General features: G+C 35.4%; 1 protein-coding gene across 2 annotated transcripts in view; it reads right to left on the reverse strand.

The window, feature by feature from the left end:
• NSRP1 (nuclear speckle splicing regulatory protein 1) overlaps nt 1-11,655 on the reverse strand; it is a 66,247-nt gene extending 54,592 nt beyond the window's left edge. Inside the window, exons 1-2 of one of the 2 annotated variants that reach the window (XM_041726314.1) lie at nt 11,610-11,655; nt 10,480-10,573 (exon numbers count right to left, since the gene is read on the reverse strand). In XM_041726314.1, the coding sequence (XP_041582248.1) occupies nt 10,480-10,573; nt 11,610-11,629 (114 nt within the window). In that variant the 5' untranslated portion in view covers nt 11,630-11,655. Of the gene's footprint in view, nt 1-10,479; nt 10,574-11,144; nt 11,575-11,609 lie in introns of those variants that run through there. The other variant, XM_041726315.1, reaches the window with a different exon arrangement.
• Between the last annotated feature and the right edge of the window lie 4,733 nt (nt 11,656-16,388).

The following is a 16,388-nucleotide window of genomic DNA, read 5'->3' on the forward strand; positions in this document are numbered from 1 at the left end:
ATAGCCCCATCTCCTTAAAATATTCCTAAATCACTGGAAGCAGAGCTGTGCAATTTCACATGGTAAAAACCATGTCTCAACATAACTTCTATTTGTGTTCCTTTTCCAACCAGTAAACAAGACAGAGTCTCTGAAGTCTGTCTGATCTCTGCCAGTCCCCAGACTAACCCTTTTTCTGAAATCCATTCTCTCAAAATTTTTTTCTCAAGATTTTATTTGCTTACTTGACAGAGAGAAAGAGAGTGAGAAAGAGAGTGCACATAAGGGGGACCAGCAGGCAAAGAGAGAGGGAGAAGCAGGCTCCCCACTGAGCAGAGAGCACCAGGTGGGGCTAGATCTCAGAACCCTGAGATCATGACCTGAGCCAAAGGCAGACACTTAACAGACTGGGACACCAGGCACCCCTCTCTCAAACTTTTAAAATTCTATTATAAACAACCTACCTCTCAAAGGAAGTATTATAATGTTTAAAAGCATGGACTTTGGAATCAGGCAGATGCAGATTCAAATATCTTACTATTACCCAAGTGCTCTGTGTGGGATATACACCAATTTACTGCTTGACACTTTTGCTTCCTTAGCTATATAATCTCTTCTTTTCTTTAGCTTCTTCCCTTCCAGCTTAAACATACATAAATCATCTCTATCCTAAGAAAACAAGAAGGAAAATTCCACTAACTCTACTATTATTCCTTCAAGTTATCATCTCCAACTCTTCTCTCTCTTCCCTGTCAAATCCCTTCAGAATAAGACCACAAATTAAATCAAATGAGTTAATGGTCAGGTAATAAAACAATAAAAGGGATGGAAAGGGAGACTGAAGAACTAAGAAAACATACTGAGGACTGAAATAACACCATTAGAGGTAATAAATCCGAAACAGTAAAAAACAGAAAAGACCTAAATACCAACAAAGGTTTAAGATAATGTTTAATTCAGAGAAAAAAGACAAAAATTGATTAATTTCCCCAAATATCTGTTTAACTCTTATGTTACCTGGCTTTACTTTATCTTGGTCCTTGTCACCTTGTAAATTAACATGTAATTTACTTATCTGTTAGATAACTATCACCTCTCTTCCTCTCACAAGAATTAAGCTCCACAAGGGCCATGGCTTTGTTTTGTTTCATTGGCACAGAACAGAAATCACTAAATATTTGTTGAGTGAAATAATGAATAAGTGCACAACAATATAAAAACCAAGATGATCCTCCAAAAAGATAACCTAGCAAATGGATCAGAAAAAGTATTCTGATACAGTGATAGTAAATTTTTGGGAAATGATGAAAAAAATTAGATATTTATTTATATATTAATTTTAAAGATTTTATTTATTTATTCATGAGAAACACAGAGAGAGAGAGAGACAGACCTAGACAGAGGGAGAAGCAGGCTCCCCAAAGGGAGCCCGATATGGGACTCCACCCTCGGATCTGGAACCTGAAGGCAGTAGGCAGTCGCTCAACTGCTGAGCTACCCAGGCATCCAGAAAAAATTAAATATTTAGATAAAAAGCAACAATTCATTCCAGGAAAAAATAATTCCAAATGATTTGCACCAAAACACATTGAACTTAAAGAATAAAAAGAAAATACCCACTAGTTGTCCAAGCCAATAAAAAAGTCATCTAGAAGAGAGAGTTTAAAAAACAAAACACTATAGTATTGTACTTTCTCATAAGAATATTCTACAACAGGGAAAATGACTAATGTCTACAAGATTTTGAAATAAATTGTTATTCTAGAAATAGTACACCCATTCAAGCAGATATTTAGGTGATAAAAGCAAAAAGCAATTTTTTCTTAATAATTAAGATTGTTAGGAAAAAATGTCCCTATAAGCACCTGCTGAAAAACTACTCAACAATGAAATTAAAAAAAAAAAAAAAAGAAATTAAGCCAAAGACCTCAGAAATGGAAAGCACCAGTAAAAAGACTAGCAGGAGTGCACCAAATCAGACTAAATAGCAATTAAAAAATTCTAGGAATATAAGGATGGCTTAACTTCAAAAAATAAATTCATGTTAATAGATGCTAAAAGATTAAAATTTAATACTCATTTATAATAAAAATTCTTAGTAAACTAGAAACAGTACCAAAAACTTACAGCTCAAACATCACATTTAATTATAAAACTTTATAAGCAACTCCCATTAAAGTCAGATGTATAATACGAATGTTTCTATCACTGTTTTCTATTTAGCACTACATTGTAGTTTCCAGGTAATGCAATTACACACACACACACACACACACACACACACAGAGGAATAAGAAATATTAGTGAAAAGAACTCAAAAGAAATCATCAAGTTATGAGATCTATATAGGAACCAGAATTAAATCAATAAAAAAATAAGCAGCATTCATATGTACTAGTAATAATAATTCACAAAAAAAGTCCCTTCTACAACAGCAACAAATTTAAGGTACCTAGATAAATCTAATAAAAGATGTGTGTGATCTTAATTAAAGAAATTTTCAAATTGTATTAAAGGATATCTAAAACACCTAAACAAATAAAGACATATGCCATCTTCGTAAATGAAAAGACTAAAATATTAAAATATCAATTCTCTTCTAAGCTAACCTATAAAACCAATACAAGTCCAATCAAGATACTTAGTTTTTATTTTTATTTTTTATTTTTTTTAATGATTTTATTTATTTGTTCAGAGACACACACAGAGAGAGAGAGAGAGAGAGAGAGGCAGAGGCACAGGCAGAGGGAGAAGCAAGCTCCATGCAGGGAGCCTGATGTGGGACTCGATCCAGGGTCCCCAGGATCAAACCCCGGGCTGCAGGCAGCGCTAAACCGCTGCACCACTGGGGCTGCCCAAGATACTTAGTTTTTAAAATGTGTACTTGAAGGTGCACTAAAATTCACTTACTAAGGCAATTTTAAAGACTCAAATAGGACAAGACAGCAAGAGAATAGTAAGACAATGTATGACTTTGCAAGTCAAAAATAAGGATTCTGGTCCTCATCCTAAGAGCAATGGGAAGTCCATAGTGATTTAAAAACCAGGAAGAGGACTTTATCTGAAGTGTACAAAAATGTATTGGAGAAGCTTAAAAGATATCTTGGGAAGTCACTGAAAATGGCAGAATATGGATGCACAAAACTCTCTTTTTTAACACTGGCAAAAAAAAAAAAAGTCAGAATCGGTATTTTCAGAACTCTGGAAATTAACTAAAAGCTTAAAGGAGTCCAGGGAGCATTTATTCAAGAACAGCTGAATCTCAGTAAGAACTCTGTAACATTTTAACTTCCCCCATTTCCATCATCCCCTCCCTAGTGTCATGGTAGCCTAAAAACAACGGCCTACAACCATGGCAGATTGTATTGTGCTGCAGAAACCAGCAGTCCAGCAGCCACTAGAGAAGGCAGAATGGGGTTAGAGATCCTTCAAAACCTCTATCCCAGAGAATTATTATTGGACCTGTCTGGTGGTTCCCGGAAGACACACCACTCACAAGGCTGCCTTTATTTAACTTGACAGAGCACCAAAGTAAAAGAGCCTTTTCCCTGGAGCTGTCTGTCAAAAACAATCAAAGACAACTGCTGAACATCAGGGCTGCCTGCCATAATGCATACCAGTTGTAACGTTTGGGGAAAACAATAGGCTAACCAAAAAGCTTTAAAAATGTTGAGAAATAAGATATTCAATAGGGGGCTTCGAAAGCTCTCCCATATTCCTGAGGATCATGAAGTCCACATGCATACAGACATTTGTGCCTGATCAGGAAAGACCTGAGAATGTCCTAAACTCTAACAACTGACCCTGAGGCTCTGCACAAGCAAGGCTAAGGCAAAGCTGTAAAATGCCTGATGGTATACTGCAGACATGCCCTGCAATTAGAGCCCCTTGGCAGACTGGAGACTTATTAGTTAACAAGTATTTAAAGAAATCTCTGTCAAATCATTAGCTAACCACTAAGCTAACCAAACATGACTTCAGTGGCCACACACAACAAAACATATAAACTTTAAGAATTAGTTCAGCAAGGCCATTACATAAAAAACAAAACAAAACAAAACAAAACAGCAAAAAACTATAAACCTTGGAAAGAGGAAAGGCTCTGGTTTCCAGAGTTGGCAAACGGTAGTATTTTAAACTTTCAGTTCCCAATCAAAAATTAAGAGACATGCAAACAAGAAAGTATGATCCATACACAGAATGCATTCAAAGAACCAAAGAAAACATCTAAAGAACTAAAGTATGAGAACAATGTCTCATCAAATAAAGAATGCCAATAAAGAGATAGAAATTATAAAACAAAGCACTCAAGTTGAAAAATACAATAATGCTGGCGCATTATATTTCATACCAAAAAATTTTTTAAAAGTTGCCCATGTGCAAACATAAGTAAGTCTGGCTAAAAATGCATAGATTTAAATATAGATTCACAAATCAATTATACATATCTACAAGGACTCATGATTAATAGTAGCATTTCCTTCCTAAAAAAGATAATAAATTCCTACCTCATCTCATCTTCATAATCTGGGTTCCCTCAGCTACTTCTCTAATTTTACCTTCCAATAGGATGGGAACAGAAATGAAAATTCTCAGGGCACCTGGCTGGCTCAGTCAGTAAAGCATGTGACTCTTGATCATGGGGTCGTGAGTTCAAGTCCCACACTGGGTGTACAGCTTACTTAAAAAAAAAAAAAAAAGAAAGAAAGAATAGACTTCTCTTGTCATCTGTCCCACTCCTAACAGACTTCTATCATTTAGTGCTCTTTTTCTCTCCTCTCGCATTTTCTTAGGTTTCTGTTTCACTTATGGACAGCAAATCAAGGGGATACCTTTTTTAGTAAAACTGCACAATTACTTCAAATCCCTCACGGCTTATATTGCTGTTAGATATACTCAGTATCATGAACTTACCAGGAATTCATTTTAGTAGTATGAGAAAAGTATGAAAAATTCTTAGTCATCACTAAAATAATATACATTTTCTGCTTTCCATACATAATCTGCTTTGTCATGTTTACATAAAACTGTCATTTTAACTATACCAGACTATATTCAGAGAAATAGAAAATTATTATAACTGACGAAAAACCACAACTGAAACTTTATTGGTTCAGATGTACTATACTGTTGTGACAGATTAACATTTTAACTTTTTCTCACTATTAGCAAACCAAATAGGCATCCAACCAAAATAATTAGTTTTTTCATTAGGAAAAACAGACCTATGCAGACTACTTTCCTCGAAAATGCTTTTAAAAGATTGGAATTAAAGTGGAGAAAGATTAAGAAATAGTGAAAGCAACGAAGTGTTATCATGTAACCAAGTTACTTATTTATGTTTCTAACTTCAAGAATATACAATTATGGCTATCTTTTTTAAAGCACTCATTTCCTTCTATTCTTCAAAATTACAATAACAATATAACTTTTTTGAAAACTAAAAAACCCACGTGCTATCATCCAAAAAAATAACAGATTTCATTTATTTTTCTATTTGCATATATGTATACAACCATACTTATTCAGTTTTGTATTCTGCTCATTTCACCTTACTTCATGCTTCTAAGTAGTTCCAATACTCACTGTTTCATTATGCCTTCTATCAGATGAAATGTTATTTCCTTTTATATTATAACATGATTTAAAATCTAAGTATCTTATAGGCAATGCTTATCAAATTCACCATTAATTTTTCTTAAAAAATATTTTTTCAATTATACTACTGTGGAAAATTTGGAAAATACGTAAAAATACAAAAAACAACCGTTCATCAGTAGACTACACAAAGACAACTATAATTAATATTCTGCAATGCTTTCTTTTTTCCTTTGATTTTATCTGTAACAATTTTGTATATACATCACACCACATTTAGCCATACACTTATTGTAGAAAGCTGGACTGGTTCTAAGTTTTTGCCTTCATAAACAACCCTGAAACAAAGATTTTTGAGTATCTATAAATCTTTAATTCAAATTTCTGATAATTTCTTCCAGAGAGAATTTTAGAAGGGAAAATGCAGGCAGTTTGTCTTTGATTGATATACTGAGTTAAACACACTTAACTTCTAAAGGATTGATATAAATTGCATAGCTACATTCCAAAAGGGGCACCAACTTACACTAACACAAGTGTGAACACCCATTTCACCAAAACCTTGCCATTACCATTCTCTAAAAGTATTTGCTAATATAGTAAAAAATGGCAGCTCACTGTTGTCCTAATTTAATTTACACTTCTTAAATATACTATGATGAAATATCTGTAATGTTTATTAGATATTTCTATTCTCTATTTGTCTATAAATGCATTTTCCTGGAGTATTAGTGTTTTTATAAATGCTTCATACATCTTGTGACAAATGAACGCTTAACCTATAAAAGGACTATACAATGGCTTCTGAGTGACTCAAAGTGCAATTTTTGTTATCATCCACCATTTATCTGACATTTCTGAAACGTTTAAGAAAACTAAACTAATAAATATTTGCTATCTAGTTTAACTCAGTAATTCTTTTTTTTTTTTTAACTTAGTAATTCTTTAAAGAGATCAAACAGTCCTGTATCTTGATCCAATCTGAAAATTGTTGCTTTTGGATAAAGATACCAAACTGCAACAACTTTCATGTTGTATTATTGCTCATACTTCTTTCATGGAATTACAATGTAAAATAGGATCTTACAAGAACATTGTCTAGAAATATGTATTTCAGTTGCCAAGATTAAAAGGAAAAGCCATTGGCTCTGCAAAATGCACAAGCACTTAGTAGCTACAAACATCTAAAATGAAGTTCCTTGTTTAACCTGTCATGCAAAATCTATTTTAGTCACTGACCATCTTACAACATTTGTGAAAAACTACTGGTTATCACAAGTACTTTTGAGAATAAATGTGTAGACCAGGGGTCAGCAAGTTACAGCCAAATCCAGCCACCCCTCTTTCTATAAGTGAAGTTTTATTAGATTACATTCATTAGTCATATTCGTTCACTTACATATTATCTAATGGCTGCTTTCACAGCAAGAGAGTGAAGTTCAACAGTTAGTCTGCACAGTCCAAACATCTACTACCTGGCTCTTTACAATTCAGACAGCTAAAGCATCTGAGTAAGTAACTTTACATGTAGTAAACATATCAGCATAGATATCCAGAACCTAACCCATGGAGCTCATATAGTAAAAAGACTTGCAAGTAACTTACAACACATGGTATAAAAAGCTAAGTGCTAAGAAAAGAACAGCGACCAAAAAAGGATGAGACTGCTTCCCCTGAGGGAAATGAAGAAAGCAGCTTTTGCAACGGGTTTTGAAGGATGGCTATAATTTGGACACGCAGAATGAGGAGACTTCTAGTGTGAAGAAGCAGAGTTGCAAAAAAACTCAAACGCATACATACATAGAGGAGCACAGTTAGAAAAAATGTTAAGCATTTGGAAGCCAGAGCACAGTGAAGGCTTTCAATGTCAGGCTTTCAGTAGCAGTTTAGATTTTAAATACGATTAGGTTCAAAAGCAAGAGAGTTACAAGTGAATAGAACTTTAAAAAGATCAATCTGTAAACAGTATTTCAAATTAATTTAAGGAGACAGATGATAAAGAAATTAGTTACAAAGCTATTAAAATCTAAGTAATGAAGGTGGTGGCAATGGGACTGGAAGAGGATACACTGGAATAAACACATTACTATCATAGCAAAACCTTTCTAACACATGATCAGACAGTAGCATTTGGATACAATATAAACTTCTTACTCATATAGGGTAAAAACTCCCATCTTCCCTACCTTTGAACAAAAACAATTACTTCTAATTAGTTTCAATAATTTTTAAAAGACGAATCATTTAAATAGTACTTTCCTACTTTTAAAACTTACTCTGAAAAAAAAAAATAAAACTTACTCTGGATTTATAAGTATATATTAAAATTGAATTCATTTACTAGGGCCCCATCTGCTGGACCACTGGAAACAAAGTCTGATCTTAAATTTGGGCTCTTTAATGCTTCTTAATTGCTGCAAGCACCAATGCATTTGCTTTGTAGCAGCTCCTTTCCAGGTATATCAAATGCCCTCTTTAGGAAAGAACCATAAAATATCTTTCTCCACATTTTCTCCAAGGCACCAATAATTTCATTGCAGCCTAAATTGTTGATTAATTTTTAAATAAGAGATTTGTATTCAAACCTCACAACTATTTAAATATACTTAAGAAATTTACTTCTCAGTATAAGAATAAGCTGGAATTCATCAGACTGATCTCATTATTGGTAAGTTGTTACACTAAAAAAGTTTTATATTCTGTTCATTAAGAACTAAGCTACAACTTTCTTGTCAGTTGGCTTCTGGCTGAGCTCTACCAAAGGAAAACAAAGATGATCTATTGGAAAGATTAAAAACAAAGTATTCCTCTCTGCGTTTTTCTCTACTTAAGACGGAATTTCCTCAGTGGCTTCAGCTCCTTCTGTAAGAATCTAGTTCCCAGGTCACCCTAGCTCTTGGCCTCCAAGACCTGTATCTTACCTGTATTCCTCCATTTATCACTACTTGCTCTTACTACTGCTAATCTCTGGGTTGCCTCACCATCCTCTTTTTGACTACTTATGTAACTAATTCTCTGCTAATTAATTAAACTAATTAACTTTAATTAACTAATTAAAGTCCCTCTATGTAAAAGAAGGGGAGAAGAAAAGAGGGAGGGGGAGACAGAAAGAAGAAAGAGCAAAATGGACTAGCCCAGCTTTTCTGGCTCTAGTGTATCCACTGTCCAGCCTCATTTCACAATGGAAAAGAAAGAACAATAACATGTGTAAACTTTTCAAATCACTTGGGTACATCCATCCTTCTCAGATTTTTGCTTTGTGTTACATGGTATGCCAGGATGTGAAACTATAGAATAAGCATGTCCATGGTAGGTTATTTAAATATATATATATACATATACATATACATATACATATATATATATATATTAGAACAAACGACAGAAGTGTTGTCATTTCAATGGAGAATAGTCTTCAACAAACGACACTGGGACAACTGGATATCTATATGCAAATAATACAGACCCCTATTCCATACAGTATACAACAATTAACTCAAAATTGGATCACAGACCTAAATTTAAGTAGTAAAACTACAACACAGGTATAAATCTTTGTGCCACTGGATTAAGGAGTGGTTTCTTAGGTACGCCACCAAAGCAGCAGAAACCTAAGGAAAAAAATAAATTGGACTTTCTCAAAGTTGAACTTTCGTGCTTTAAAGGATACCTCCAAGAAAGTGAAAAGATAACCCACGGAGTGGGAGAAAATATTTACAAATTATATCTAATAAGGGACTAGTATCTAGAGTATATAAAGATGGGGCGCCTGGGTGGCTCAGTCAGTTAAATGTCTGTCTTCAGCTCAGGTCATGATCCCAGAGTCCTGGGATGGAGCCCCATATCAGACTCCCTGCTCCATGGGGAGTCTGCTTCTCCCTCTGCTTGCTGTTCCCCCTTTTTGTTCTCTCTCCCTCTCCCTCTGTCATATAAATAAAATCTTTTTTTTAAATAAAATCTTTAAAAAAAAGAATATATAAAGAAATTTTACAACTCTTAAAAGGACAAATAATCCAATTTTAAAATAGGCAAATGATACCAACAGACATTTCTCCATAGATGCTATCTAAATGGCCAATATCACTGGCCATCAGGGAAATGCAAATAAAAATCATAATGTGATAGTTGTCTGGGCAGAATGTAGGGAAGTAGACTGTATCTAGAACCAATTTCTTCAACAGAAGGAAAGCAAAAAGCAGTATGTTCAAGTATATTGAACATTATAAAATGCAATATGTTCAAGTATATACCTATTGCATTATAACATCTGTAAAAACTGAAAGAAAAGCTACCTGTCTGCCAGAACAAAGGAAGTACAAGATTAACTGATGCAAAAAGTCTTAGAAATACAGAAAACGACTTAAGTATTAGACAAGGATAGATACATTTGGGGTTGTTTCTGCTATAAGCTGTGGATTTCACAGGAAAACATTGTTTTGGCTTCTAAAACAAAAAATATTCACATTAGATGTTATTGTAGTAGTATCAATAGCTCATTTTCAGGGATTTGTATATTAACAATTTTGTCACATAAGTATTAGCTGTCTAAAACAACTCTGTATAACTGCTTAGAAATAACTGAAATTCACAACTTAAAAAAACACTTAGATCACCCATGTATCACTTATGAAGAAAAAAAATCAGTGAGAAGTCTTTCTTTAAATATTCCTTCTGATAATGCTGTAAATATAATTATCACATACTATACATTACACAAACTTATATATCATATATACTTATATATAATATTTAGAGTGTATATGTTATATATACAATACATTATATGTTATAATACGCCAGATACACTGCAATGACAAGGCACGCAAAGACATCAAATTTGCAAGTTCTATTAAAAATATTATTATTTCCAACAATGCAACGGAAAAACATAGGTTCCCTTACCTCATCATCATCATCAGAATCATTCCCAAACACTGATGGTTTTTGCAAAACAGGGTGCAACTGCTGTGCTTTCTTTGGCAAAATAAGCCCATACCTGCATTTTTTTTTTGAAATAGAAATTACACCATTATATTTAAATGTTAAAAAATAATACATCCACTACCTCTTCCAGATGAAGCTAACACGCCAAAACACATCATATAGGTTATGAACATGTAACAGTTTCTGCTTTTTAGTGATCTCAAAATTTTAATGTGCGTTAAGATTTTATAAGTATTACTTTTAAGTAACTATTTGCAGACAAGAGCCAAATTCAAATACCATTTTAATCAAAGAAAAGAAGTAATTAAAGGATGTTTTAGATAATGAAATAATAGTATTGTTTTAGAAAGAACATGTTAGCGGAAAGCCGTTAATGCCCACTAACTGAGAAACCCCTGTAGACATGGGGGCAAATGCCCACTACACTCTACTGAGTTCATTTGCTGTCTTGGATCATCTCAGAGAACCGTCTGATCCAACTCATTTAGTTTCTCACGTTTTTTGGCCTTTAAAATGCCGAGATCACGGGAAGTAAGGATTATACATCAAAGGTAAAACTTCCAAGAACACGTAATGTTTGTCTCTCTTGCGGTAATGTATACCCCAGTTCCCTATATGCCTACCCTTTTCTGTGGTTTCTCAGCACAACATTCCTAAAACAAGAAGGGAGGGCGGGAATCAGGACTTGAGCAGCCAAGGAGAATAAGGCCGTCTAAGGAAGCCAGGAATTGTCTCTTCTCATTGCCCATGAAAGCATCCAACCAGGGAGAAACTCAAGCGCGGGGTAGGAAGCAAGACTGAGGGGCCTCAGACCGAGCTTTTGGAAAATAGAAAAGTCTCGCTCTCTGCCCCTCAGCCTAACTTCCTTTATTTCCTCACAAGTTTCTCCCTCAAACTTCGGGCTTCCATCCTGGAAAATGTGGGGGGAGGGGGAGGGGAATATGTTCCTCAGGATTTCTCGCTTTTCCCCGTCTCTATCCCTGACGACACAAGCCCCTTCATTTCCAGAGCACTTTTACTCCTCGGCCAAAGACAAAGTCGCCGTGATTTTCCGTTCCCAGCCTGACCCTAACTCCCGGATCACTCACTGCCTGCCCGGAATCGCCATCTTGCTCCCGTCTCCGCTGAACGTGGCCGGCGCCGACGTGACGCCGACGCAGAACGCCGACGTCGTCACGTAAACTCTCGCGCGGATTTGGGAGGTGCGGACCACTTGTGGCTGCTGAGTCCTTTTGAGTTGCTTACGCTTTGTGGGGAGCCGACTCCTACGGCCTTCAGCTTTGTTTGGAAACCCACTGGCTGTCTCGAATTTAATGGGAGGAAAGGAATGACAAAATTCTAAGCCAGTAGTTCCCAAAGTGTGGAGCATCATCCGGGAATTCGTTAAATGCGAATTCCCTGGCCCTTTCCCAGACCTCCTGTCTCTGAAACTCCGGGATGGGACCCAGCAATCTGAATTTTAGCGAACCCCCCAGGTAACTCTGATAACCACTCAAATTTGAAAAACACTGCCCTAAGGCTATCGATATTTGCCCCCCCCGCGGAGGTAATCTGTGTGAGTATACCTGGCTCCGGTAACTCGGCAGAAGATGAAAATCTATACGTTAATACAAGACCTCTGCTCACGGGACAAAGGGATGAATGACATCGTGTCAATACTGGGTATAGAAGTCAAAATCATATATACGTATATTTTTAAATCTAGTCACATTCCGTCTGTTCATTCACTAGCAATTGGCCCATTCCAAGCTGGTCTTACGGCAACCAAAGATATCTTTTCAATTAACAGAAGGATGTTAAAATAACTCGACTATAATTGTGGATCTATTTCTCCTTTTAATTCTGTCAGTTTTGTTTCTTGTATTTTGCAGTTCTGTTATTAGGTATATAAACACTTAGGATTGTTAGGTCCTCTTGCATTGATCTCTATGCCATTAAGAAATTACCCTCTTTTAATGTACTGTATGTGATATTAATATAGCCAGCTTTGTTAGCATAGTGTATCTTTTCCCACCCTTTTAACCTATTTTAATCTATTTGTGTCTTTCTAGTCAAAGTGGGTCACATATTGATAGTATTATATATTTGGGTCTTGCTTTTTTTTGTCTAATATGACAATTTCTTTTACTATGGTGTTTAGAAACCCCCTATTAAAGTGATTATGAGTATAGAAACCCCCTATTAAAGTGATTATGAGTATGGTTGCAGTTTTTCTGTTTTCCAATCTGTTCTTTGTTCTCTAACCCTCCCTGCTCTTTTTTTTCTTTTTTTCTTTTTTTTGCCCTCTTTTGGATTGATCAAGAAATTTTTATGATTCACCTTAAGATTTTTATGATGCAACGTCTTTGTTGGCTTATTAGCCATACTTGTTTTTTTAAGGTGTTACTTTAGGTTTCTCATATACATCTTTAATTTATCTCAGTCTGTCTTCAAGTAACAATATACTTCTCTATGTATAAGTTAAAAACCTTACAAAAATGTACTTCCATTTTCCCTTAGACTTTGTACTATTGTTTTCACACATTTTACTTCTATGTTATAAACACATAATTATTTTTGCTTTAAGCAATTATCTTCCAAAAACATTTTTTAAATAAAAATATGTTTGCTCACATATTTACCATTTCTGTGTCGATCAGATTTCTATCTAGTACAACCTTTTTTTTTTTTTAAGTCGGGGATGGCCAAGTGGGGGAAATGAAAGAATTTTAAGTAGGCTCCACACCCAACATAGCGAAGCCCAATGTGGGCTCGATATCACTACCCTGAGATCGTGACCTGAGCCAAAATAAAGTGTCAGTCACTTAACCAACTGAGCCGCCCAGGCACCCCCAATTCCAAATTTAAGGTGTATAATTCAGTGATTTTTAATATATATTCAGAGAGCTGTGCTACCATCACCACAATCAATTTTAGAGTACTTTTAATGCCCAAGAAAGAAAGCATATATCCATTAGTCAATTATTTTATCCCAGACCCTTTGACCCTAGGTAACCAGTAATCTACTCCTGTCTCTTTGGACTTGCAGTTCTATCAGTTTTAGCTCCACATATTTTGAAACTCTGGTATTAGATGTATAAATATTTAAGATTGCTGTGATTTCTTAATTGACCTATTTTTCATTATGAAATGACCTTTATCATGGTAATATTCTTTGCTCTGAAATCTACTTTGTGTGTTATTATTATGGTCACTCCAGCCACTCTTTTGACATTAATTCCAGGGAAAGTGAAAAAATGTTTACAAAAGGAAAATTATAATTTACCTCATGGCTAAGCCCTTAAATAGCATACATAATCACAATGCTAATGCTAAATTAAATATCAGTCTATTCTAACTTAAATTACATTGTAATATATTGTAAAGAATGGAGGAATAGGAAATGTTTCGTGCTTGTGTGTGTCAACACACATATGGGCAAGAAGCTAAATCCTTGTAATGCATACTGGGAGGCTAATAAATATTGTTTAAATTGGGGGAAAAAAATGTAGCCACACAGCATGTTCATTCACACTGTGGAGGTACATATCAAAATGAAAGCCAAGATAGGGGTTGGGAAACTTTCTGTGCCAAGGGTCAGATAATAAATATTTAGGTTTTGTGGGCTTAGGGTCTTAGTAGCTTGGCAGCTACTGAACTATGCCCTTGTAGTGTGAAAGCAGTCATAAATGCCCACTTCGGCAGCACATATACTAAAATTGGAAAACAGTCATAAACATTATGGGCATGACTTTACTTTCTTCTTTCCTTTTCCTTCCTTCCTTTTTAAGTAAACCCAATGTCACATGTGGGGCTCAAACTTATGACCCTGAGATTAAGTGTCACTTGTTCCACCGAGTCAGCCAAGCACCCCTGGGCATGGCTTTTTTAAATAAAACTATATTTTAATAGGCAACTGTCTAGATTTAGTCCTTGGGCTGTTTATTAATGCCTGAGCTAAAGGAATTGAAAGTAATTGACTCAGAAGTAAGAAAAATAGGGGGGAAGAGAGACTGAGAAATGCTCTGGTCTTAAAAGACCTTGTATAACAGGATGACTCTTTAAACTATGAGTATATGTTATTTTGCTTAAAATAAAAAGAATCAATAAAAGGTAAAAATAAAGCCCTCTGCCAAGACTGTCTGCCTCTTGCTTGAAGAGACTGAATAGGGAATTAGTTATACAAAATTACCCAGCTCAATATCCTATATAACGTGAGCTTTTGAATTGGTGTATTGGATCCTGTATTCTCCCAATACCTTTGGGATGTAGTGAAGCAGTTGTATGATTTTCCCAGAGGTAGAAGGGTTTCAGAGAGTTCAGGTTCTTCCGTCACTTGGCAGAGTTTGCAGCAATGGTGGTTCCTGATCAGTGAATCAGAAACACAGAGAAACCTCCTAACATTTTGAACCTGAGTTTAGGAACTTTCATTGAAGATGCGGGAAGAAAAGAAGCAGAGTAAGCCAATAAAAGATGGTATCATCACTACCATACTCCTGTCTGTTACACAAGAGATAATTCTTAGACTTTTAGAAATAAGACCTCAAGAACAGAACAGTTGACTTAGAATTGGATCCAAGGCAACTATAGAGTCCTCAGCACCCAAACTAATGGATCTTCCATTTAGTCATTTGACATTAATGTTACTGATGTTATTTCCTTACTCTTTAAGTCTCTGGTGTTTTTTGTACCCTTTGCCTTTTTGTGCATTCTTATCCCTACCCATTCTCTAAACTTTCTCTACCAACAGTTTCTGCTAACTTGTACTACCTGAAAGTATGTTTTAATTTGTTTAAGGCCTGGCATGAAACTTTTGGCCTCTCTAAACACTTAACTATCCTTCTAGACACTGCTCCTATTGCTATTTCCCAGCTTGGTTTATCCATGGTTTGGTTACTTTCTATATTAGTCCATTTCACAAATTGGTCTCCCTTTGGCAAAAAGCTATGGCTGGAGAGTTAGGGTCATATAGAACAAAATATGGCCACCAAGAGGTGCCTTCTGGTTGTGGCTTGTGGGCAGGACAGTCTAAGCCCAGACAGCAGATTGAGGAGAGGTAAAATAGAATTAATGACTAGGAAGTGGAACACCCTCTGAGTATAATTACCATGCCTAATGACAAAGATATAGGCAATATTTAATTAATTGATATTATCTATTGAGGGAGGCCTTTATAATAAAATCATATAAGGGAGAGTAAGAACACAGAGTTAATGATGTAGGGTGGGCTTAGGTGAGAGTGGCATTACATAAACCTCCCATGAGAAGAATGAAAATTCCCAAAATTACTGGCAAAAAGATATGAGTCAGTGGATTGGGATGTCTATGGAATGTAAGAGTAGCTGGTGGCTTAATCATATTAAGAGGTAATGGGAAATCAGTCACAAGAAACCACATAATATGTGATTCCATTTATATAAAATATCTAGAGTAGGCAAATCCATACAGGAAGGAAAATGAATAATTGCCTAGGGCTTGGGTGGGGGAAAATGGAGAGTGACTACTAATAGGCATGAAGTTTCTTATGTGGGTAATGAAAATGTTCTAAAATTGATTGTTGTAATGGTTGCAAATTCTGAAAATATACTAAAAACCATTACATTGTACATGTTAAGTGGGTGTATTATATTCTATATAAGTTATATTTCAATAAAGCTGTTAAAAGAACCAACAGGAACTTTTGAAGATTCCAGTATCATTGTCTTGAAAACTTGTTCCTAGACAATGGAAAGCCATAATTAAAAAGGAAAATGTTCGGAGCAGACAATCTCTCCTCTGCTGTCCTGGCCACTGAGGCTCCTTTGCAGTTTAATAAACTTCTATCTCCTTTCTTCTACCTTAGGTGAGTTCTTTGACTGCCTGCACCACCGGCCTCCACCCAATCTGAA

The sequence above is a fragment of the Vulpes lagopus genome, chromosome 12 (assembly GCF_018345385.1).
Source record: "Vulpes lagopus strain Blue_001 chromosome 12, ASM1834538v1, whole genome shotgun sequence".
Classification (NCBI taxonomy): Eukaryota; Metazoa; Chordata; class Mammalia; order Carnivora; family Canidae; genus Vulpes; species Vulpes lagopus.